Source organism: Gopherus flavomarginatus, chromosome 21 (assembly GCF_025201925.1).
Source record: "Gopherus flavomarginatus isolate rGopFla2 chromosome 21, rGopFla2.mat.asm, whole genome shotgun sequence".
NCBI classification, from domain to species: Eukaryota; Metazoa; Chordata; order Testudines; family Testudinidae; genus Gopherus; species Gopherus flavomarginatus.
Window position 1 is genome coordinate 22,808,372 of NC_066637.1, and position 25,804 is coordinate 22,834,175.

Genomic DNA, 25,804 nt, shown 5'->3' on the forward strand with positions numbered 1-25,804 from the left:
CGTCGCCCTCTCACTCTTCCAGAGGTGGGGTCGTCCCTGGATGGACCTCTTCGCGTCCAGGGAGAACAGGAAGTGTCGAGCATTCTGCTCCTTCCAGGGTCGGGAGCCAGGATCTCTAGCAGATGCATTCCTGATCCCATGGACAACCCACCTGTTTTACGCATTCCCTCCCGTCCCGCTGATACACAGGGTTCTCCTCAAGGTGCGCAGAGACAGAGCTCGGGTGATTCTCATAGCTCCAGCATGGGCCAGACAGCATTGGTACCCCATGTTGCTGGACCTCTCAGTAGCCAACCCAGTTGCCCTGCCCCTACATCTGGACCTGATCACCCAGGACCACGGCAGGCTCTGTCACCCGGACCTTCCGTCTCTACACCTTACGGCATGGCTCCTGCGTGGTTGACAGGCTCCGAGTTACGCTGCTCTACCCCGGTTCGGGAGGTTCTCCTGGGCAGTAGAAGCCTTCCACCAGGGCTACCTACTCAGCTAAGTGGAAGCGTTTCTCCTGCTGGTGTTCGGAGAAAGGTCTTCGACCTATGGAGACTCCCGTCACCACCATTTTAGACTACATCTGGTCCCTCAAGACCCAGGGTCTGGCGTTGTCGTCCCTCCGGGTCCACCTAGCGGCCATCTCCGCGTTTCATCCTGGAGTGGACGGATGTTCCGTCTTCTCCCACCCCATGGTGGTGAGATTCCTGAAGGGACTGGAGCGGCTCTATCCACAGATCCGCCCTCCTGCCCCTTCATGGGACCTCAGCCTGGTCCTAACTCGGCTCATGGGCCCTCCATTCGAGCCATTAGCTACTTGCTCCCTGCTCTACCTCTCGTGGAAGACCGCCTTCCTAGTGGCCATTACCTCGGCTAGACGAGTGTCAGAGCTGAGGGCCCTCACAGTGGACCCCCCGTATACCGTCTTCCATAAAGACAAGGTACAGCTGAGGCCTCACCCTGCCTTTCTTCCCAAGGTGGTCTCAGCTTTCCACGTTAACCAAGAGATCTTCCTCCCAGTCTTTTTCCCGAAGCCCCATTCGTCCCGCAGGGAGCAACAGCTCCACTCGCTAGATGTCCGTCGGGCGCTAGCATTTTATGTGGGCAGGACCAAACCATTCCGCACGTCCCCCCAGTTATTCGTGGCGGTAGCGGACCGGGTCAAGGGGCTGCCGATTTCCTCCCAGAGGATATCTTCCTGGGTTACCTCCTGCATCGGGACCTGCTACGACCTGGCCCACGTTCCGACGTGCCGAGTGACTGCTCACTCCACCAGAGCACAGGCATCATCGCTGGCTTTCCTTGCCCGCGTGCCAATCCTAGAGATTTGTAGGGGACAACCTGGTCATCGGTCCACACATTCGCTTCCCATTACGCCCTGGTTCAGCAGTCCAGAGATGATTCGGCCTTTGGCTCTGCAGTACTCCAGGCTGCGACCTCTCACTCCGACCCTACCGCCTAGGTATGGCTTGGGAATCACCTACCTGGAATGGATATGAGCAATCACTCGAAGAAGAAAAGACGGTTACTCACCTTTGTAACTGTTGTTCTTCGAGATGTGTTGCTCATATCCATTCCACACCCGCCCTCCTTCCCCACTGTCGGAGTAGCCGGCAAGAAGGAACTGAGGAGCGGGCGGGCCGGCAGGGGTATATATCTAGTGCCATAGTGGCGCCACTCTAGGGGGCGACCTGCCGGTCCACTGGAGTTGCTAGGGTAAAAAGTTTCCGGCAAACGTGCACGCGCGGCGAGTACACCTACCTGGGATGGATATGAGCAACACATCTCGAAGAACAACAGTTACAAAGGTGAGTAACTGTCTTTTCATACAAATATTCTTAATCATGTGCAAAAAGGAGTATTCATGTGTGAACAAGAGTATTGGCTGTTTCTTATTCACTGTCTATTATTATTATTATTTATTCATTATTAAGGTTGTTGATTAATTGCAGTTAACTCATACAATGAGCTCAGAAAAATTGATTGTGATTAAAAAAATTAATTGCGATTAATCGCACTGTTAAACAATAGAATACTAATTGAAATTTAAATGCTCACTTTATTTTTTATTACAAATATTTACACTGTAAAAATGATAAAAGAAATAGTATTTTTCAATTTACCTGAGACAAGCACTGTAGTGTAATCTCTTTATCACGAAAGTGCAATCTTTTTTTTGTTACATAACTGCACTCAGAAACAAAACCATGTAAAAACTTTAGAACCTACAAGTCCCCTCAGTCCTAATTCTTGTTCAGCCAATCACTAAGAGAAACTAGTTTGTTTACATTTATGGGAGGTAATGCTGCCCACTTCTTATTTATAATGTCACCTCAAAGTGAGAACAGACGTTCACATGGCACTGTTGTAGCTGGCGTTGTACCAGATGCACTAAAGATTTATATGCCTCTTCATGCTTAAACCATCGCTCCAGAGGACATGCTGATGATGCCCGTTAAAAAATAATGCATTAATTACATTTGTGACTGAACTCTTTGGGGAAGAATTATTTGTCTCCTGCTCTGTTTTACCCGCATTCTACCAATATATTTCATGTTATAGCAGTATTGGATGATGACCCAGCACATGTTGTTCTTTTTAAGAACAGTTTCACTGCAAATTTGACAAAATGCAAAGAAACCCATGTGAAATTTTTAAATATAGCTACAGCATTCAACCTAAGATTTAAGAATCTGAAGTGACTTCCAAAATCTGAGAAGAATGAGGTATGGAGCATGCTTTCAGAAGTCTTAAAAGAGCAATACTCTGATGCAGAAACTACAGAACCCAAACCACCAAAAAAGAAAATTGACCTTCTACTGGTAGCATCTGACCCAAATGATGAAAATGAATATGCGTTGGTCTGCAATGCTTTGGATCATTATCGAAGAGAACCTGTCATCAGCATGGATGCATGTCCTCTGGAATGGTGCTTGAAGCATCAAGCAACATATCAATCTTTAGCGCATCTGGCATGTAAACATCTTTCAACGCCGGCTACAACAGTGCCATGCAAACGCCTGTTCTTCTTCGAGTGATTGCTCATGTGTATTCCACTATAGGTGTGCATGCTTGCCACGTGCACCGGTGCTGGAAGCTTTTCCCTTAGCCGTATCCATAGTGGGGGAGCCTCGCTGCGACCCCTGGAGTGGCGCCGACATATCACACTATAAAGGGGGCTGCGTGCTCTCACCACCCTCAGTTCCTTCTTGCCACCAGTGAAGGTAGTCGGAACTTGCTCCAGGCTTGGCTACAGCGTTATAGCCTTAGTGGTATCCAGTTTCCCTGAAAACTTCTTTGCTGAACTTTCTCTCGTGAATGCCTGGCTCGGGACATGCCCCATGGCCCAGACTTCAAATAGTGCAACTCCTGTCGCAACTCCATGCCCAGAAACGATCCACACAGTCACTGTCTTCGCTGTGTGGGCGAGGCTCACATTAGTGAGAAGTGTAAGATTTGCCGCTCCTTCAAGCTGCATACAAAGAAGGAGTGTGAGATCTGACTCTGAGCTCTCCTCATGGAGTCAGCATTGGCCCCAGCACCGATGAGTCGAGCCGGCACCGGTGAGTCGAGCCAACCCCGCACCTGGCACCTTGTCTTCGGCGCGCAGTGAAGCAACTCTGGTGCACCGTCCTGATTCCGCGCCTGGTACCATGTCCTCGGTGTGCAGCGAGGCGCTGTTGATGAGCCGGCACCGCTCCCCTGCTAAATAAGGGAAGACTCAGCGGCTCCGAGAGAAGGAGAGGGGTGAGGCCAGACCCAAGTTGGGCAGCCCACGATTCCCATTGGGACATAGACCTCAGACTCACGCTGAGCGGAGTAGTCCAGTCACGTCTGCGCGAGCCTCACCCGAAGTACTCATGCCTTCGACGCCAGAGGCAGCTCAGGCCGCGTGTGATATCCTGGTGCTTCCGGTGCCGGGTGCGCCGCCTCAGTCGGGCCCCTGGTCCCATGGGAAGCTGCCCTTGGGTGCCCATCAACCCTCCCCGGAGATGTTGGAGGTCAAGGTACCTTCCCGGGTCGAGGTGCCAAGTATAGCCCCACAATGCATGTCGACTCCGCATCCCGGCTCTTCAGTGAGCGGATCTCACTCCTTTGGTCTCGGACGCTGTCGAGGAGATGACAAGAGACGGCGCCATTCCTCCTCCAGCCAGTCCAAGAGAAACAGGTCTCGCCGCTATCGGCATTGACGCTCATACCCAAGCGCCTGCCATCACAGAGGCTATGCTTGGAGTGCGTCCCAAGAGCCCCCGGTACCAAAGCGCTGTGGTCACAGGCGTCGCAGGGAGTCCTGAGACACCTCTTTGCATATTTACCTCTCGACTTCCTCTAGGTCGAAGTCTCGGGGCAGGAGCCGTCACGACAGAGACCACTCCAGTTGTTCCTACGGCACCGTGCATTCCTCCAGGACTTTGGCGTCGGCGCGCAGCTGTCTCTCCCCGAACCGCACTGCATGAGCAACAAGCCCTGCCGGTGCCCAATGTGTCTCTCAGGCTCCTGCACAGTCAAGACCTCGCTCTGTGGCGGGAACCTCTCAGGGCCGCCCTGCGTCGCCTTCCCGGCACCGGGATCAGACCGTGGACGCTGAACCCACGGCACCGGACCCGGAAATCAAGCCCACGATGCCGTCGGTTGCTGAAGGCACCGCACCATCCACCTCTTTGGCGCAGGGTGATTCAATTGCGGTACCGTCTCCCTCTTCCCAAGAGGACTTCAAGGCGCACCAGGAGCTGCTTAGGACAGTGGCAGCAAATCTTGAGCTCCGGGCCGAGGAGATGGAGGAGCTCTCTGATAACCTTTTTAATGTCCTTGCCTCCTCAGTACCGGGGCATGTGGTGCTCCCATTCCATCAGGGAGTAGCCAGCATCACCACTGGCCTCTGGCAGACCCTGGCCTCAGTTGGGCCAATTTCCAAAAAGGCCGAGAGGAAGTACTTCGTCTCCACAAAGGGTCATGAGTACCTATACACTCACCCCGCTCCTAACTCCTTGGTGATAGAGTCGGTCCACCACCGTGAGCGGAATGGCCAGCCCGCGCCCACACCAAAAGACAAGGCCGCTCGTAGACTGGATACCTTTGGGGAAAAGGTTTATTCATCCATGAGTTTCCAGCTCAGAGTGGCCAACCACGAGACACTGGTGAGCCGGTATGAGTTTAATCTCTGGGGTTCTCTCTCCAAGTTTGAACCCTTTCTTCGAGACAAGGATGGAAAGGAGTTTCGGGCTCTGATTGACGAGAGTGCGACCACGGCCAAAGCAGCTCTCCAGGCGTCTTCGGATGCAGCGGACACGGCCGCTCGTACGATGGCTTCCACAGTCTCCATGCGATGGGCGTCGTGGCTCTTGCTCTCAAGGTTGTCGGTCGAGTCCCAATCTATAATGCAGGACCTGCCGTTAGATGGCAAGGCCCTATCTGCAGAACAGGCAGACACCCGTCTGCACGGGATGAAGGACTCCCACACCATACTTCATACCCTAGGCCTCTACATCCTGCCCCCTAAGGACAAGCCCAGGCCTCAAACCTCTGCTCCTCTGGCTTGGGGCAGAATCGAACCCCTGCCTAAGTGGCAGAGGGAACAAAGGCATCGGTCCTAACGTCAATCCCGTTTGGCCCCATGGCCTGCGACCTCGAAGGCCAGATGGCTGGGAAAGCGGCGTTTTTGACTCATTGAGGGGAGTCACTGGGCCTGTTGCCAGTGTACCCCCCACCCAGTTAATAAAGTCGCCTTTTTTTAACTGTTTATCGGCCTTCCGACTGCAATGGGCCCGTATAACATCGGACCAATGGGTCCTCAGCACCATTTCCCAAGGGTACAGGCCGCAGTTTGTTTCCACTCCTCCCAACTGTCCCCCGTCCGGGCAGCCGGCCGGGGTCCCAGAGCATGCCCTCCTCCGCCAGGAGGTGGAGCGCCTCCTCTCCCTGGGAGCGGTGGAAAGGATACCTCGGGAATACCAGGGCAGGGGTTTTTACTCCAGGTATTTCCTCATCCCAAAGGCGAAGGGCGGGCTTTGGCCCATCCTCGACCTGCGGAATCTCAACCAGTTCCTGGTTCGTTCCAAATTCTGCATGGTGTCCCCGGCCTCTGTTATTCCATCCCTAGACCAAGGGAATTGTTTTACGGTGCTAGGCCTCCAGGATGTGTACTTTCACATCTACATCTTCGAGGGTCACAGACGTTTCCTCTGTTTCATGGTGGGTCAGGACCATTTCCAGTTTATGGTCCTCCCCTTTGGCCTCTCTACTGTCTCCAGGGTATTTACAAAGTGTATGGTGGTGGTGGCTGCCCACCTCAGGAGAGAAGGGCTGCAAATCTTCCCCTACCTCGACGACTGGCTGCTCAAGGGCCGGTCTTGGTCTCTGGTGCAGCAGCACATGAACTTTCTGCTAAACACCTGTGCAGCTCTAGGCCTACTGATAAACGAGGAGAAATCCACGTTAATCCCGGTTCAGCGCATAAGCTTTATAGGGGCGCTGCTGGATTCCCGGGTGGCCATGGCCTCCCTCCCAGGGGACAGATTTGAGATACTCAAAGCTCTCATCGCCTCAGTCATGGCCTTTCTGTTAACCACGGCACAGGTGTTCCTGCAAATCCTTGGCCACATGGCAGCCTGCACCTATGTGGTGTGACATGCCAGGTTTCGGATGAGACCCCTTCAGCTCTGGCTGGCCTCCCGGTACTCCCAGACCAGGGACAGCCTGGACAAGGTTGTCACGGTGCCGCCCAGGGTGATGGCAGATCTCCAGTGGTGGTCCCTCCTGAGCAACATGCTCCAAGGTATCCCCTTCCGAGAGCCCCCTCCCTTACTAGACCTAGTGTCGGACGCCTCAGACCTGGGCTGGGGAGCCCACATGGGGGATGTCAGGACCCAGTGCATGTAGCCACCAGAGGAACTGACCCTGTATGCCTGACATGTGTGGCATTTTGCCAGCACATATAGGGGAAGGTGGCCAGAGTCCTTACAGACAACACGACCGCCATGTATTACATTAACAGACAGGGGGGCATGTGTTCCCAGGCCTTATGCCAGGAAGCCCAACTCCTGTGGGAGTTTTGTATAGCCCACAACGTACTTCTGTGGGCTTTGTACCTGCCTGGCAAGAGCAACACGCTCGCCGACCGCCTGAGCAGGATGTTCTCCCAGCAGCCTGAGTGGTCCCTGGCGGTTGATCTTCCTACCGTGGGGTGCTCCCCAGGTAGACCTGTTTGCCACCACCCAGAATCGACAGTGTCCTCGATTCTGCTCCAGAGCGGGACGGGGCGATGGGGCGATATCGGATGCGTTCCTGCTCTCGTGGTTGGGGCTCCTGTTGTACGCCTTCCCACCCTTCCCCTTAATAGGCAGGGTCCTACAGAAGGTGAAGTCAGATGGGGCGAGGGTTATTCTCATAGCCCTGGATTGGGCCCGTCAGCATTGGTACGGGTCCCTACTGCAACTCTTAGCGGCCCCTCTGTGGAGGCTGACGCACCACCCGGACCTCCTCTTCCAGGAAGAAGGTTGTCTCCTCCATCCCAACCTAGCTGCGCTCCACCTGACAGCGTGGCTGCTCCATGGTTAAATGAGGAGGAAGGGAGGTGTTCTGAGGATGTGAGAAATGTCCTGCTGGAAAGTAGGAAACCCTCCACACATCGAACCTACCTGGCTGAATGGTATAGATTCTCTATGTGGGCGAGGGATAGAGGTTCCTGTCCCTTCTCTGCGTCTATCCAGCTTGTACTCGACTGCCTCCTGTCCCTTAGGACCCAGGGCTGGCACCCTCCTCAATCAGGGTGCACCTGGCGGCCATTTTGGCCTTCCACCCCCTGGTGCAGGGCCTGTCTGTGTTCTCGCATGACATGACCGTGCGGTTTCTGAAAGGGTTAGATTGGGCATTCCCTTACGCCAGACCCCCGGTCCCACTTTGGGACCTGAACCTGGTGCTCTCCCACCTTACAGGGCCTCCCTTTGAGCCTTTAGCCATGTGCTTGTCCCACCGGTCATGGAAGGTGGCATTCCTAGTGGCCATCACCTCAGCCCGCTGGGTCTCGGAGCTCAGGGCCCTGACTTCTGAACCACCGTATACGGTTTTCTATAAGAACAAGGTTCAGCTCTACCCTCATCCCACTTTTTTGCTGAAGGTAGTCTCGTCTTTTCACATGGATCAGGATATTTTTCTCTCGATCCTCTGTCCTGAACCGCATTCCTCCAATGAGGAACGCTGTATGCACACATTGGACGTGCGCAGAGCGCTGGCCTTTTGCCTGGACAGAACCAGGTCATTTAGGAGGTCCCCCCAGTTTTTTATTGCTTCAGCCGAGCATATGAGGGGATGGCCGATGTCCACCCAGCGGATCTCCCACTGGATCACCTCGTGCATTCGCACCTGTTACGACCTGGCAGGGGTTCCCCCACCTGTATTGTGAAGGCACATTCGACCAGAGCCCAGGCCTCATCAGCAGCCTATGTGGCCCATGTCCCTATTCAGGATATACGTAGGGCTGCTACGTGGTCCTCTGTCCACACCTTTTCATCGCACTGTGCGATCGTCTCCCAAACAAGGTATGATGCCGGGTTTGGTAGGGCAGTGCTCCACCCCAGTAACCCTTGAAACTTTACATTTAAACTCCTACCCGCCTCCAACAGGTATAGCTTGGAGTCACCTATAATGGAATACACAGGAGCAATCACTCAAAGAAGAAAGGACAGTTACCTGTTCCGTAACTGGCGTTCTTTGAGGTGTGTTGCTCAGGTGTATTCCACGTCCCACCCTCCTTCCCCTCTGTCGGAGTTCTCTGGCAAGAAGTAACTGAGGGTGGGGGGAGCATGCAGCCCCCTTTATAGCGTGATATGTCGGCAGCACTCCAGGGATCGCAGCGGGGCTCCCCCACTACGGATACTGCTAAAGGGAAAAACTTCCAGTGCAGGTGCACATGGCGAGCACGCACACCTATAGTGGAATACACATGAGCAACACATCTCGAAGAACGCCAGTTACGGAACAGATACTGTCCTTTCTCCCTTTCAGGTGACATTGTAAACAAGAAACAGGCAGCATTATCTTTTGCAAATGTAAACAAACTTGTTTGTCTGAGCGATTGGCTGGACAAGAACATAAGAATAGCCGTACTGGTTCAGACCAAAGGTCCATCTAGCCCAGTATCTGTCTGCCGACAGTGGCCAATGCCAGGTAGCCCAGAGGGAATGAATCTAACAGGCAATAATCAAGTGATCTCTCTCCTGCCATCCATCTCCACCCTCTGACAAACAGAGGCTAGGGACAACATTCCTTACCCATCCTGGCTAATAACCATTTATGGACTTAACCACCATGAATTTATCCAGTTCTCTAGTCCTAGCCTTCACAACCTCCTCAGGTAAGGAGTTCCACTGGCTGACTGTGTATTGTGTGAAGAACTTCCTTTTATTTGTTTTAAACCTGTTGCCTATTAATTTCATGTGGTGACCCCTAGTTCTTGTATTATGGAATAAGTAAATAACTTTTCCTTATCCACTTTCTCCACATCTCTCATGATTTTATGTACCTCTGTCATATCCCCCCTTAGTCTCCTCTTTTCCAAGCTAAAGAGTCCTAGCCTCTTTAATCTTTCCTCGTATGGGACCCTCTCCAAACCCCTAATCATTGTAGTTGCCCTTTTCTGAACCTTTTCTAGTGCCAGTATATCTTTTTTGAGGTGAGGAGACCACATCTGTACACAGTATTCGAGATGTGGGCGTACTATGGATTTATATAAGGGCAATAATAGATTCTCGATCTTATTCTCTATCCCCTTTTTAATGATTCCTAATATCCTGTTTGCTTTTTTGACCGCCTCTGCGCACTGCGTGGACATCTTCAGAGAACTGTCCACGATGACACCAAGATCTTTTTCCTGATTAGTTGTAACTAAGTTAGCTCCCATTATATTGTATGTATAGTTGGGATTATTTTTTCCAATGTGCATTACTTTACATTTATCCACATTAAATTTCATTTGCCATTTTGTTGCTCAGTCACTTAGTTTTGTGAGATCTTTGTGAACTTCTTCACAGTCTGCTTTGGTCTTAACTATCCTGAGCAGTTTAGTATCACTAAGCAGTATCACTAAGTATCACTTTAGAAGTAGGACTGATTGGACTTGTGGGCTCTAAAGTTTTACATTGTTTTATTTTTGAATGCAAGTTTTTTTGGTACATAGTTCTATATTTGTAACTTCAACTTTTGTGATAAAAAGACTGCACTACAGTACTTGTATTAGGCAAACTGAAAAATGCTGTTTCTTTTGTTTTTTACAGTGGAAATATTTGTAATCAAAAATAAAGTGAGCACTGTACAATTTGTATTCTGTTTTGTAATTGAAATCAATGTATTTGAAAATGTAGAAAAGATCCAAAAATGTTTAAGTAAATGGTATTCTATTATTGTTTTACAGCATGAAATTAATCACATGATTAATCACGATTAATTTTTTTAATCGCTTGACAGCCCTAATTATTATTATATTATTATTATATTATTAATATTAAGATCGAAGTTCCATTGGGTTGTGCACTGAATACATCCATAGTCATCCAGTTAACATTTTTTACTGGTTTTTCTCCTATTTCAAAAAGTTTGGCATTTAGTCAGGGAGCAGAGAAGAAAACCATGTGACTTGAATGGCCAGCTACATACCATGAAGAGCAAATCGTCAAAACAGTTTGTAAACAGCCCAAAGACTGAAATTACATAACAACACACATTTGCCAAAAATAAGCATGGTTTGTGAATGATTCACTAAAAATGAAGGCTAAAATTATTCCATAACTTATTTGCAACAAATTATTTGGCCAGCAAGGGGTTTGTTTCATGGAGAGAGTGAGTGTGGTTTTTGTGGAAGAGAGTTTGGACGGTAGAGGAGTTTTGTGGGAAATGCTCCAAATATGACAGACCTGTATTAGCAGATTAAATGTTGACAGTTGTTGTGATCTATATGAGAAAAGATGTGGCGTTAAGGGGACACTGTATTAAATTAATCTAAATTTTGTAACAAGGATAGTTTTGTGGAACCAAAACCAACATGTTTTAATGAACTTTTTTAAATGATAGTGAAATACTTCCCAGAGAGGAAGCAATCTCTATCCTCTGCAAGATGCATTTCCAGACTTTTCATCCCCCCCAGACCTCCCTACAGTTCTTTCTGCATAGAGGGTAGAATTCGGCCTTTATTATAACAACCTAATTTGAAATATTAGCTATGTATGGGTTGTTGTTGTTACTATGCTGACAATGTCCCTTTAAAAAAGTGGTATGTGTTTACTAACATCAGTCCATTTTCACAATATCTTCCTTGTTGAATTTGGGTGAATTGTAGGAATAGGTAGCCTGTAAATAACAATGCATATTAACATAAGACAGAATGGCTGTACTCGGTCAGACCAAAGGTCCATCCAGCCCAGTATTCTGTCTACCAACAGTGGCTAATTCCAGATGCCCCAGAGGGAGTGGACCTAACAGGTAATGATCAAGTGATCTCTCTCCTGCCATCCATCTCCACCCTCTGACAAACAGAGGCTAGGGACACCATTCCTTACCCATCCTGGCTAATAGCCATTAATGGATTTAACCTCCATTAATTTATCCAGTTCTCTTTTAAACCCTGTTATAGTCCTAGCCTTCACAACCTCCTCAGGCAAGGAGTTCCAGAAGTTGACTGTGCTGGCCATTAATTTTATTTGGTGGCCCCTATTTCTTATATTATGGGAACAAGTAAATAACTTTTCCTTATTTACTTTCTCCAGATCATTCATTTTTTAATATACCTCTATCATATCCCCCCTTAGTCTCCTCTTTTCCAAGCTGAAAAGTCTTAGCCTCTTGAATCTCTCCTCATATGGGACCCGTTCGAAACCCCTAATCATTTTAGTTGCCCTTCCCTTATCCTTTTCTGATGCCAGTATATCTTTTTTGAGATGAGGAGACCACATCTGTATGCAGTATTGAAAATATGGGTGTACCGTGGATTTATATAAGTGCAGTAAAATATTCTCTGTCTTATTTTCTATCCCCTTTTTAATGATTCCTAACATCCTGTTTGCTTTTTTGACTGCCGCTGCACACTGCATGACATCTTCAGAGGACTAGCCATGATGATTCCAAGATCTTTTTCCTGCTTAGTTGTAGCTAAATTAGCCCCCATCCTATTGTATGTATAGTTGGGGTTATTTTTTCCAGTGTGCATTACTTTACATTTATCCACATTAAATTTCATTTGCCATTTTGTTGCCCAGTCACTTAATTTTGTGAGATCTTTTTGAAGTTCTTCACAGTCTGCTTTGGTCTTAACTATCTTGAGCAGTTTAGTATCATCTGCAAACTTTGCCACCTCACTTTTTACCCCTTTCTCCAGATCATGTATGAATAAGTTGAATAGGATTGGTCCTAGGACTGACCCTTGAGGAACACCACTAGTTACCCCTCTCCATGTGGTCCATACTGTGACATATGCTGGTTACTTACTTTGTAGGTCCATATTCTGCAATAGGAGCTAGGTGGGTGGATCCTTGTGCCCAATTAGGTCCCCTTTAAAGCCACTGGGGCTTTTCCTGTAGGTGCAGGGGTCTATCTATATGGATCTCATTGCAGGATTGGTGCTTTGGCCAGATTTAATGTAGGCCAAGAAATGTCACTTCTGGGTATTTTAATTACAGTTGGAAAAACTTTGATGGCTGATGGTGTGTGTCTTGTTTTGTTTTGTTTGCTATTTGGTGCATTTGGTGTGATTTTTGAAGGGTCATGAAATTTGTTTTTTTAGACCTTTATTCTAGTGCCAACTTTCACCAAATTTCTTCAATATTTTTTTAATTCACTCTGATGGTTCAATTCACGCTTATCTAATTGTTTTTTGTCTGTAGATCTCAACATTTTGGTATTTTATTAATTTTTCATTTTGCCGTATGTAATCTTACTGTTGAAAGGTAGTAGCACAAAATTCTGAAATCTGCTGGATTTGCTTTGTTATCAACTTTTCATGCATTTTTCATGTTACTTACTTATTCCCATAATACGAGAACTAGGGGTCACCAAATGAAATTAATAGGCAACGGGTTTAAAACAAATAAAAGGAAGTTCTTCTTCACACAGCGCACAGTCAACTTGTGGAACTCCTTACCTGAGGAGGTTGTGAAGGCTAGGACTATAACAGCGTTTAAAAGAGAACTGGATAAATTCATGGTGGTTAAGTCTATAAATGGCTATTAGCCAGGATGGGTAAGGAATGGTGTCCCTAGCCTCTGTTTGTCAGAGGGTGGAGATGGATGGCAGGAGAGAAATCACTTGATCATTGCCTGTTAGGTTCACTCCGTCTGGGGCACCTGGCATTGGCCACTGTCGGTAGACAGATACTGGGCTAGATGGATCTTTGGTCTGACCCAGTACAGCCATTCTTATGTTCTTATGCACGTCTAGCTTTTAATATTTTCATTTAGTATTTCTGAACTTGAGAAGTGGACTGAAAAGTTTGGTTGTTATACTAATTATTAAAATTGCTTAGGATTCCAGAATAGTGTAGTTTTAACAAATGCTGACTCACTTTAAAGGAAATGAACTCCAATTGAAAATAAGTTCTCACTTCAGTTATCATATCATGAACCAAGGTCTGGACTTTTTTTTGTTTGTTCAGCAACAGTTAATCATAGAATCATAGAACTGGAAGGGAGCTTGAGAGGTTATCTAGTCCAGTCCCCCACACTCATTGCAGAACTAAGTATTACCTAGACCATTCCTGAGAGGTGTTTGTCTAACCTGCTCTTAAAAATCTCTAATGATGGAAATTCCACAACCTTCGTAGGCAATTTATTCTGATCCTTAACAACTCTGACAGTTAGGAAGATTTTCCTAATGTCCAATGTAAACTTCCCTTGCTGCAATTTAAGCCCATTGCTTCTTGTCCTAGCCTCAGAGGTTAAGAAAAACAATTTTTCTCCCTCATCCTTGTAACAACCTTTTATGTACTTAAAAAAATGTTATCATGTCCCCCCCCCCCAGTCTTCTCTTCTCCAGACTAAACAAACCCAATTTTTCAATCTTCCTTCATAGCTCATGTTTGCTAGACTGTTAATCATTTTTGTTGCTCTTCTCTGGACTTTCTCCAATTTATCCACATCCTTCCTAAAATGTGGCACCCATAACTAGACACAATACTCCAGTTGAGGCCTAATCAGGGCAGAGTAGAGCGGAAGAATTACTTCTTGTGTCTTGCTTACAACACACCTCCTAATACATCCCAGAATGATGTTCGCTTTTTTTGCAAGAGCGTTACACTGTTGACTCATATTTAGCTTACACTATGACCCCCAGATCCCTTTCTTCAATATTCCTTCCTAGACAGTCATTTCCCATTTTCTATGTGTGCAACTGATTGTTCCTTCCTAAATGAAGTACTTTGCATTTGTCCTTATTGAATTTCATCCTATTTACGTCAGACCATTTCTCCAGTTTGTCGAGACATTTTGAATTTTAATCCTATCCTCCAAAGCACTTGCGACCCCTCCCAGTTTGGTATCATCCACAGACTTTATAAGTGTACTCTCTATACCATTATCTAAATAATTGATGAAGATATTGAACAGAACTGAACCCAGAACTGATTCCTGCAGGACCCCACTCATTATGTTCTTCCAGCATGACTGTGAACCACTGATAACTACTCCCTGGAAATGGTTTTCTAACCAGTTTTGCGCCTACCTTATAGTAGCTCCATCTAGGTTGCATTTGCCTAGTTTGTTTATGAGACGGTCACATGAGATAGTGTCAAAAACTTTCCTGAAGTCAAGATATACATCTACCACTTCCCACTTATCCACAAGACTTGTTACCCTGTCAGAGAAAGCTATCAGGTTGGTTTGACATGATTTGTTCTTGACAAATCCATGCTGACTGTTACTTATCACCTTATTATCTTCTAGATGTTTGCAAATTGATAGCTTAATTATTTGCTCCATTATCTTTCCGGGTACAGAAGTTAAAGCGACTGATCTGCCATTCCCCAGGTTGTCCTTATTTCCCTTTTTAAGGATTGGCACAACATTTGCCCTTTTCCAGTCTTCTGGAATCTCTCCCATCTTCCATAACTTTTCAAAGATAATTGCTAATGGCTCAGATTTCTCCTCAGTTAGCTTCTTGAATATTCTAGGATGCTCTTCAGGCCTTGGTGACTTGAAGACATCTAATTTGTCTAAGTAATTTTTAAACTTGTTCTTTCCCTAATTTAGCCTTTTCTGATCCTACCTCATTTTCACTAGTGTTCACTATGTTAGATGTCAAATCACCGCCAACTTTCTTAGTGAAAACCGAAAGAAAGAAGTCATTAAACACCTCTGCCATATTCACGTTTTTTGTTATTGTTTTTCCTCCCCTCATTGAGTAACGGGCCTACCCTGTCCTTGCTCTTCCTCTTGCTTTTAATGTATTTGTCGAATGTTTTCTTGTTACTCTTTATGTCTCTAGCTAGTTTGATCTCATGCTGTTGTGATAGTGACTTACATTTATCATAGCACCCTTATCCCAAAAGTTTATGGTGATGTCACCAACCCTGGATTGTGTTATCTCTGAATGAACTGGGCAGTAGGAAAGGGCTGATCATAAGGGAGACAATTTCAGTTTATATTTCTGAAATCATCATTGCAGGAGAAATAAAGAAAATAAATGTGGCAATGACTCTCTAATTCTGATACAGTAACTTGGAGAATACATGGTATAGCTTTAATTTTTTGTTTTTCTGCTGATTCTCTTCCAGGGAATAGTTTGGTTGTGGCTTTCTCGACACTGGTAAAGAGTCCAGTCTTGTTTCTTTAATTCTATGTAGATTTTTTCAGTGCTTGAAATACTCCTTACGGGTCTTGCAGCTCAGTAAAATGCACAGAAGGGCAGATTTTCCATTCTGTTAGTGTGGTCTGATTTCAGTAGTATTTTCAGTGCCTCTAGAAAGTTGATGCATGTGGCCATTTCCCCAGTCACATGAAAAAGGTGGAATAGTGACTCTCTCCATCACTTGTGATGTTATGATGTATTATTCTGATTTGATAAAAGTGCAGAAGAAACTGCACACAGGCTACTTAGAAAATGGAGATTGAAACTGGGATTTCTCAAAGGACTTGAGGGAGGATCAGAGGGCTGTCACTCTGATCTTCATTTTACTTTATTTACAAATGAACTGAATATGTGTTTCTATCTTGTTGTGATTTCCTAGGAACACCGTTCTACCCAAGTCAGCCAGTGTATCAGTCAGCACCCATCATAGTGCCTACACAGCAGCAGCAGCAACAGCAGCCTCCACCAGCTAAAAGAGAGAAAAAAACAGTAAGAACCTAATCTTCTGGTACTTTCTTTATGGATCTCCTAAGTCTGATATAGCAAGGCCGGGACATTGAAGGGGACACAATGATATAAAATTCAATATTAAACTCAGATTGTTACTCCCTAACCCTTCTGTAGGTTTTTTCCCCTCCCTTTTAGCTCCTTGTTAGTCTAGAACTTCTGATGATGGACAGGGCATCCAATAACAGTTGTGTATAAAGCTGGCTAGCTCATCTTATTTTTCAGTCTTCACAGTGTTGAGTTTACTGGGTGGTGGTTTCTTATTCTAACTGTAGTAAATGTGAAAGCTGCTTATTGATACTTCAATTGAGAAATTAATGCTTAGTGATTACCAAACATGGTATCAATTTATCTAGCTCAACATGTTTAAAATTGAAGAAATGGTAGGGGACAAGTGATTGAATGGACTGAGGTACTGAAGACAGAATTCTCTTAAAGGAAAATATAAACATTGTTGAGAGTTGTTAGCAAGATAGGAAGGATTTCCTACATCTCAAAGTACAGGATATCTGTTTCTTTTGATTTCTGAAGATCAGCTGTGACATTGGATGAAACTTTGTCTATTGAAATGGAAAAGCAGAACATTTAACTGGGTGGTACTGCAAGCAAGACATTTTTTGTACCCTTGTCATCAACACATAGCTGTGATGCTAAGTCCCTTTTCCAGGCCTTCTAGCAACTCTTCACCATCAGCTTTGTTTAAGAACAGTCTGTTCATTTTTACCATCCAAAAAATATCACAGATAAATCAGTAGTTACGCCATAAAAACCAATTCAAATGCAAAGACTTAAACTTGATAAGAAAGTTGCAGTCTTGTATGTTAATAAAATTATATTCAATGTATAGTAGAACCTCAAAGTCACGAGCATCAGAGTTGCGAACTGAATGGTCAACCACACACCTCATTTGGAAGTAAGCAAGCAGACAGACAGACAGACACAGACACACATGCAAATATTGTACAGCACAGTACTATGTTAAATGTAAACTGCTAAAAAAAACACAAAGAGATTTTTTAAAAAAAAGACAAGATAAGGAAACTGTTTCTGTGCTTGTTTCATTTGCACTAAGATGGTTAAAAGCAGCATAGTTAAATTTCAAAGCTGTATTAAGTCAACATTCAGTTGTAAACTTTTGAAAGAACAATCATAATATTTTGTTCAGGGTTACAAACATTTCAGAATTACGAACAAACTCCATTCCTGAAGTATTCATGCCTCTGAGGTTCTACTGTAGCAGAAGATGAGAAGTTTTAAAAAATGATTAAAGCCCTTCTCCCTAGATATACTCTTCTAGACAGAATTAAACTCACAGGCTTACACTACTAAATGCTACAATTGAAGAAATAACAGAAAAATTAAAGGAGGAACTAAAAGAATCAGCAATGATATAAATACAAGATGACTGGTTGAACATGAGATATGACCCAGTAATTCTACAAGCATCTATACAAGGAAAATATATTTTTTCTGCTACTGATTTGTTGTCTGGAAAAAAATATGCAGATTGTCACCTCCTGGTTGCTGTAGAGTCAATAAAAGAATGCAGAGAAAAGTATGACAAGGGAGGTGTTTTCCATTTTCTCAGACCATAAAAATAAAAAGATTAGAAAACTTATCTGGTCCAGTGATCCTGAGAAGCATACATGTTTTCAGTATACTCTTTAAACCTGAGTTTGAAGTAAAATCTAACACAATACTAAAGCTCATAGTGCAAAGTCAAAAAGTTCTTCTGGACACCATTAGCCTATTTCATTCTATATAGGTTCTCATAATGCTCATCAAAGTATCTGAGCACCTTCTGATAGTGCATTAAACCATGTGACTTCACCACTTGTTTGCTTTCTCATCCTCTTATACGGGGACACAGAGAGGAAACATGTAGAAGAATCATAGAATCATAGAAGATTAGGGTTGGAAGAGACCTCAGGAGGTCATCTAGTCCAACCCCCTGCTCAAAGCAGGACCAGCACCAACTAAATAATCCCAGCCAGGGCTTTGTCAAGCCAGGCCTTAAAAACCTCTAAGGATGGAGATTCCGCCACCTTCCTAGGGAACCCATTCCAGTGCTTCACCACCCTCCTAGTAAAATAGTTTTTCCTAATATCTAATCTAAACCTCCCCCACTGCAACTTGAGACCATTGCTCCTTGTTCTGTTATCTGCCACCACTGAGAACAGCCTAGCTCCAGCCTCTTTGGAACCCCCCTTCAGGTAGTTGAAAGCAGCTATCAAATCCCCCCTCATTCTTCTCTTCTGCAGACTAAACAATCCCAGTTCCCTCAGCCTCTCCTCATAGGTCTTGTGCCTTAGCCCCCTAATAATTTTCATTGCCTTCCGCTGGACTCTGTCCAATTTCTCCACATCCTTTCAGGGTGGGGGACAAAAGTGGACACAGTACTCCAGATGTGGCCTCACCAGTGCCAAATAGAGGGGAATAATCACTTCCCTCGATTTGCTGGCAATGTTGTAGGAGCAGGATTTTATAATTGTACTATGAGAATTAATGTATGATTTGAAAAGGCTGGATTTTGGTTTTTAGTCTGCTACTGCTGTGGATAGCTGCCAGAATTAAGGGCAGCTTGTCTGGCCAATCTTTTCCGGTGTGGTTTACTACCTTCCACAGCACTTCCTTAATGATGCAGTCAGGGCCGGCTTTTTAAGCGGGCCCCGCACCCTAAAGAAGAGCACCTAACTTAGGTGTCTTTTTAATTTTTACTCACCCGGCAGCGCTCCGGGTCTTCGGCGGCATTTTGGCAGCAGATCCTTCAGTGCTGCCAGAGGTCCAGAGCGAGTGAAGGACCCACCGTTGAAACCATTTGAATTGGACCTCGTACTTCCTAAAGCCAGCCCTGGGTGCAGTTCATGCGCGCCACCTGATCTGAGGATTGGGGTCGATATGATGTGTGAAATTTTTGCTTGATTCCTAAAGCTTGTAACATTGATGTATAAACCTCTCCCACAAAGGCCCCCCCCACCCCATTATCAGAAACTATTATTTCAGGGGTACCATACCTATGCACCACCTCATTAAAAAACTTCTTAGCTACCACATTGGTGCTGTTAGTTTTAGTAGGAACCCATGATGCACCAACGGAGGCTCAGGCTCTGGCATAGAGTTTAGATTGATTTTATTGACAAGTTGCCAAGAAGTAAAAATGGATTCCTAGTCCTGCCACAAATTTTTTGTGTGATCTTGGGCAACTCACTTAGCCTCTCTGCGCCTCAGTTGCCCATCTGTAAAATAAGAATAATAATACACTTCCTCCTTCACAGAGATGTTGTGAGACTAAATCCATTAAAGGTTATGAGGTGTTCAGATACTGTAGTGAAAGGGACCCTAGGGGTTACTAGGTTTCTTATCAGAGTGTTCCCATGGACCTTTCCTTTTTCTTTTGTATCAACCTCTGGCTATCATGTTTAGTCCTATGGCTAGTAAGTGTCTGGTAAATTTAATCCAGAGTAGGAATAACTATACCCTTAGTTAACGGGTCATGCACCATCATGGATTGATTTCTTTTCTTAATTGTTCCACTATTCCTCTGGGTTTGGGAAAGATTTTGAAGAGATGCTCACATTTAGACCTGATTGTGATGATTGATGAGTGCCTTATCAGCTTGTTGACAGTTATTCAAATAAGCTTCATTTCTTTGTGCCCACAGAATGCCATCTTAAATCAGAGCCGTGTCAGTTTGCAATTATAGGTCTGATTTGTGTGGCACAGACTGACAGAGTTAATACTTAGTGTAATGGCAAATATATGACTTGTGCATGCTTTCCTTCTCTGTATACTCCCTAGCATGGTGTCTAATGAGAATACCCATTTGAAGTATTTCTCTATTCAATTCTGTAGATCCGAATCCGGGATCCAAACCAGGGGGGCAAGGATATAACAGAAGAAATAATGTCTGGAGGAGGCAGCAGAAACCCTACGCCTCCCATTGTGAGACCCACCCCCACGCCTACCCCTCCTCAGGTAATAAGATGATGAGCTCTGGTAATGTCAGCCTTTTGTCATTAATGTCTGCTGAACTTTGCTGTTTGTTATAGCCGCTTTCTGTATTTTCCATTCACACTAGGTGCATCATCACCTCAGGTATCTAAATGGCCCTTTCATAAATAGGCCATTTAAGGGTTATTGTTAGCCAGTTTTTGGTAATTTTTTTAACAAGCCCATATTCAGAGAAGAGTTGCTGTTACAGACTTCCTAAACAGCTTTTGCATCGCATTGTCAGGAGCTGTTTTTAAGCATTGTTACAGTAACTGCTTTGTTTCTAAAAGAAAGATCAAGGACAGAGTGGAGAAGGTGAGCTGATAATGGAAGACGGTTGGAAGGCAGACCTGCTCAATACCAACTTTGCGTCAGTCTTTTCACAAATAATGACATGGGACTGGATGACTAGTGAATTTGCCATAGACAATATAGGGGAAGGGATGCAGATTGGGATAAGTAAAGGACACGTCAGAGATCTTCTGACCAATTTGAATGAATTCAAATCAGCGGGGCCCGATGTTATTCACCTGATGGTACTGAAGGGGTTAGCTGAAGAAATCTCTGTGCCACTGGTAACAATATTTGCAAACTGATGGATGACAGGAGAGGTCCCGGAAGACAGGAGAAGGGCTAATATAGTGCCCATCTTTAAAAAGGGGAAAAAGGAGGAGTTGGGAAACTATAGACCAGTCAGCCTGACTTTAATATCTTGAAAGCTACTAGAAGAATGTATAAAACATTCAATTTATGAATACATGGAGGATTAAGGGGTAAGCTCTAGCAGCGAATATGGATTTACCAAGAACAAATCATGTCAAAACAGCTGGATTTCCTTCTTTGACAGAGTAACTGGTTTGGTGGATAGGGGGAATGCAGTGGACATAATATACTTGGACTTCAGCAAGGCTTTTGACACAGTCCCACATGTCATTCTTATAAATAAACTGGAGAAATGCAGGCTTGGCAGAACTACCATTAAGTGGATATATAATTGGTTAAACAACCACAAACAAAGAGTAACTATTCATGGAATGATGTCATACTGGGGGGAGGTTCCACAGGGATCTGTTCTGGATTTGGTATTGTTTAACATCTTTATTAATGAAATGGATGTAGGAATAGAGAGCATACTGATCAAATTTGCAGATGCACAAAGTTGGGGGGAGGGCCGGGAGTCGGGGGGTTGGAGAATTGGGTTATAGATAGAGCCCTACCAAATTCTTGGCCATGAAAAACACATCACAGACCATGAAATTTAGTCTTTTGTGTACTTTTACCCTGTGCTATACAGATTTACAGGGGAGACCAGCGTTTCTCAAACTGGGGGTCCTGACCCAAAAGGGAGTTGTGGGGGTGCAAGGTTGGAAAGTTATTTTAGGGGGGTCACGATATGGCCACCCTTATTTCTGCAGTGTCTTCAGCACTGGGTGGCCAGAGGGTGGCGGCTCTTAGCCAGGTGCCCAGCTCTGAAGGCAACACCCCACCAGCACCAGGGCAGAAGTAAGGCCATACCATACCATGCCATCTTTACTTCTGTGCTGCTGCTGGTAACGGCGCTGCCTTCAGAACTGGGCTTCCAGCCATCAGCTGCTGCTCTCCACCAGCCCAGCTCTGAAGGCAGCGCCACCGCCAGCAGCAATGCAGAAGTAAGGGTGGCAATACTAACACACCCCCCCCACAATAACATTGTGACATCCTCTCCCCTCCCCTCCTCCGCTTTTGGGATAGGACACCTACAGTTTCAACACCATTAAATTTCAGATTTAAATAACTGAAATCATGAAATTTACAATTTTTAAAATCCTATGACCATAAAACTGACCAAAATGGACTGTGAATTTGGTAGGGCCCTAGTTATAGACAACAAAATTAAATTCAACAAAGACAAATGTAAGGTGCTACTCTGAGGGAAGAAAAACCAAATGCATAAATATAGAATGGGGGATAACTGGCTTGGCAGCAGCACTGCTGAGAAGGATCTGGGAGTTGTGGTGGATCACAACCTCAACATGAGTCAGTAATGGCATGTTGTTGCAAAAAAAGCAAATGCAATTTTAGGATGCTGCGACAGGATCCTGGGTTCAACCTGGGACTGCGGGACGGCTGTGCCTCCTTTTCTCACTATTCTGGGTAGTCTGTCTCAATGCCTTACTGGTGGCAAGCAGCAAACCCCTTTACTACTCAGTGCAACCACATGTGGAGCCCCACACCCACCAAGATTGCATGAATGATCCCCGAGCCAGAACCCTTTCTTGAGCAATGCAGGTTTATTAATTGGTTCACCACTTCATCAACAGAACGTGGACATACACCAGCCTTTGTAACCTGAGCAGATTTACCAAGCAGTTCAGTCAAACTCATTGGTAAGGATAAACATTAAAATAAGTGTATAGATTACAAAAGGGTAGATTTAAGTGATTATAAGTGATAGGCAAAAAGTCAGAGTTAGTTATCAAAGAAAACAAAATAAACACATAATCTAAATCTTAAATCTGTAAGACACTAGGCAGTATGTCAGTCAAGCGGTTTTCTTAGCCGTTTCTCAGGGCTCGTCCAGACTAGGGGGTGGAAATCGATCTTAGATACGCAACTTCAGCTACGTGAATAACGTAGCTGAAGTCGAATATCTAAGATCGAATTACTCACCCGTCCAGACGGCGCGGGATCGATGTCCGCGGCTCTCCGTGTCGATTCCGGAACTCCGTTGGGGTTGATGGAGTTCCGGAATCGATATAAGCGCGCTCGGGGATCGATATATCGCGTCTAGATTAGATGCGATATATCGATCCCCGAGCAATTGATTTTAACCCGCCGATACGGCGGGGTAGTCTGGACGTACCCTCAGATGTTACAGTTCATAATGCTCAGGTTTCACCCTTGAAACCTGGACCAGTCTCCTCTGTTGGAGTCTTCAGTCTTCTGAGTGTTCTTGTTGCTTGCAGTGAAGGAGAGGGGAGAGAAAAGACGAAGCATGAGGCCACTGTGTTCTGTTTTATGCCCTTTTTCCTTGTGCTTGGAGAACATAAGTCCAGGCATATCTGATGGGCATTGCTGAGTCACCAGGCAAGCCTGAGCAATTCCCCTGATGTGGCCTTGTGCAAGTGAGTCATTGAATTGTAACTCCCTTGCTGGAAAATGGCTGTGGATTGTTGTTCGAAACCTGTCCACGCATTGGTTAGCTTCCTCATTCTTGTCTCTGGGGATCTAATATCTGGGCAATTCCCCAGCTCACAGCATATTTTAATGATAGCCATAAAACACAATCTCATAATTTCATATGCAACAATGATTATACATATTTAGAAAGAACAACAGCATTTAGCAGATCATAACCTTTCCCATAATACCTCACATGTCATGCTTTATGTGAAATATCACAGTTTTATATAAATGATGAATATGAGGTTTATAGGGTGCTCCCCTAAGGTATAGAGTGTCACAGATGCATTAACAGAGGCATTGCTTTTAAGCCATGGGTGGTGATAATACTGCTCTACTCGGTGCTGGTTAAGCCTCAGCTGGAGTACTGTGTTCAGTTTTGGTCACCAGTGCATAGAAAGGATGTGTAGAAACTGGAAAGGATCCAGAGGTGAGCGACAGAGATGATTAAAAGGATGGAATGTAAGCCATATGAGCAAAGGCTGAAGGAACTGGGTTTGTTTAATTTGGAAAAGAAGAGACTGAGATAGTGGTCTTCAAATACTTGAAAGACTGCCATAAAAAAGATGGAGAAATATTGTTCTATCTTGCCACAGAGTGCAGGACAAGAGGTAATGGGTGCTAACTACAGCATAACAGATTTAGATTAAACTTCCTAACTGTAAGAACAATAGGAGATTGGAGCAGACTGCCTAGGACAATTTTGGAAGCTCCTTCACTAGAGGCTTTCAAAAGGAGGCAGGATAGCTACCTGTTTTGGATGGTTTAGACATAACAAATCCTGTATCTTGGCAGGGGATTAGACTAGATGACCCTTGCAGTTCCTTCTAACCCTATGATTCTATGATTCTACTCTATACAGAAGAATCTTGTATTTTTAATATAAAAATGTGACTATTCCACTGAAACACTGTAAAGGAGAGAAAAGTCTATATGGCACATTTATACTGAATTAATTTATGCTGTCAACTGTATGCTCTAATATATTCTTGCAGTTTGACCAAGTTAACTTTCCTGTGGGAATCTTTACATAAGAATTTTCCGACTCCTATGTGCATATATTCTCAACCTTTAAATTACACTTTGTTGTTAACCAAGGAAAAAGAATAAATATCCTAAATGGACCCTTCTCACAGCTCTCTTGATTTCCTCAGTAAAAAGTCAGCTGTCCAGCTTCCAGTTGTTCTACATGCTTGATTCTCCCTACCTCTATTTCATGTGAATAACCCACAGCCAGGGAGTGAAAATGACATTGATAGGGCCAGAATAGAATTGTTAGACCAAATTTCAGAGTGGTAGCTCTGTTAGTATCAGCAAAAAGAACAGGAGTACTTTTGGCACCTTAGAGACTAACAAATTCATTTGGGCATAAGCTTTTGTGGGCTAAAACCTACTTCATCAGATGCATGCAGTGGAAAATACAGTAGGAAGCTATGTATACACAGAGAACATGAAAAAATGGATGTTGCCATACCAACTGTAACAAGACTACAAGTTGTTGGGTTTTTTTCCTCCTGCTAATAATAGCCCACCTTAATTGATTAGTCTCTTTAGAGGTGGTATGGCAACACCCATTTTTTTCATGTTCTCTGTGTGTATATATATTTTCCTACTATATTTTCCAATGCATGCATCCAATGAAGTGGGTTTTAGCCCATAAAAGCTTATGCCCAAATAAATTTGTTAGTCTCTAAGGTGCCACAAGTACTCCTGTTCTTTTTGTTAGACCAAAAAATCCCAGTAGCCCTGACATGTATTTGAAGTCCGTATGGTAATGAACTGCCATGGCTAGAGGTGTATCCTTTATACTGTTGAAAAACGACTTCTTTCTCTTCACCTGCTCTCTTGCACATGTGCAGCGTACAGCTCTGAAGAACAGAGAGGGGATGTCTCCCTGCTCTCCTGCTAACATCAATGCTGGGAAGAAAAGCTGATTCTCTTTTTAGTGCTGGTTCCAGTTTAGGGAATAGACCAGAGGCATAGCCTGATCATCTCTGTCAGGGGACCAAGTTTTCAATTTCTCTGTGCTGTCAGAAGCAGCAGCTGCAGCCTCTCAATCTCTCTCTGCTTACTGGAGCGCTCCTTGGCTGGCCAACTTATTGCTCATCCACACTGTAGGCATATTCAGCTCATCTCCCTCCCTCCAGCTGGAGGTTAGTGGGACTGGAAAGAAATTTTTCGAACAAGTTCCCCGCTTAGGAGCTGGCATCTGTTCCTTCCTCCTCTACCCTTGCACTGGCTGTCCCCAATATCCCCCCCAGCTGCTAGGACTCTGTGTTCCACCCACCCACCTTGTTAGTTTCTCAGATCCGGCAAGCACGGAGAATTATCT

At 45.0% G+C, this 25,804-nt stretch overlaps 1 protein-coding gene across 25 annotated transcripts in view; it reads left to right on the forward strand.

Moving 5' to 3' along the window:
* EIF4G3 (eukaryotic translation initiation factor 4 gamma 3) overlaps window positions 1-25,804 on the forward strand; it is a 529,091-nt gene that overhangs the window by 316,715 nt on the left and 186,572 nt on the right. For all 25 annotated transcript variants that reach the window (XR_007770674.1, XM_050931156.1, XM_050931132.1 and 22 more), the window contains 2 exons: window positions 16,193-16,302; window positions 20,173-20,295. Coding sequence is in view for 24 of the 25 variants with exons in the window: in XM_050931156.1 (XP_050787113.1) it covers window positions 16,193-16,302; window positions 20,173-20,295 (233 nt within the window). In the remaining variant the exon portion in view is untranslated. The remainder of the gene's footprint in view (window positions 1-16,192; window positions 16,303-20,172; window positions 20,296-25,804) is intronic.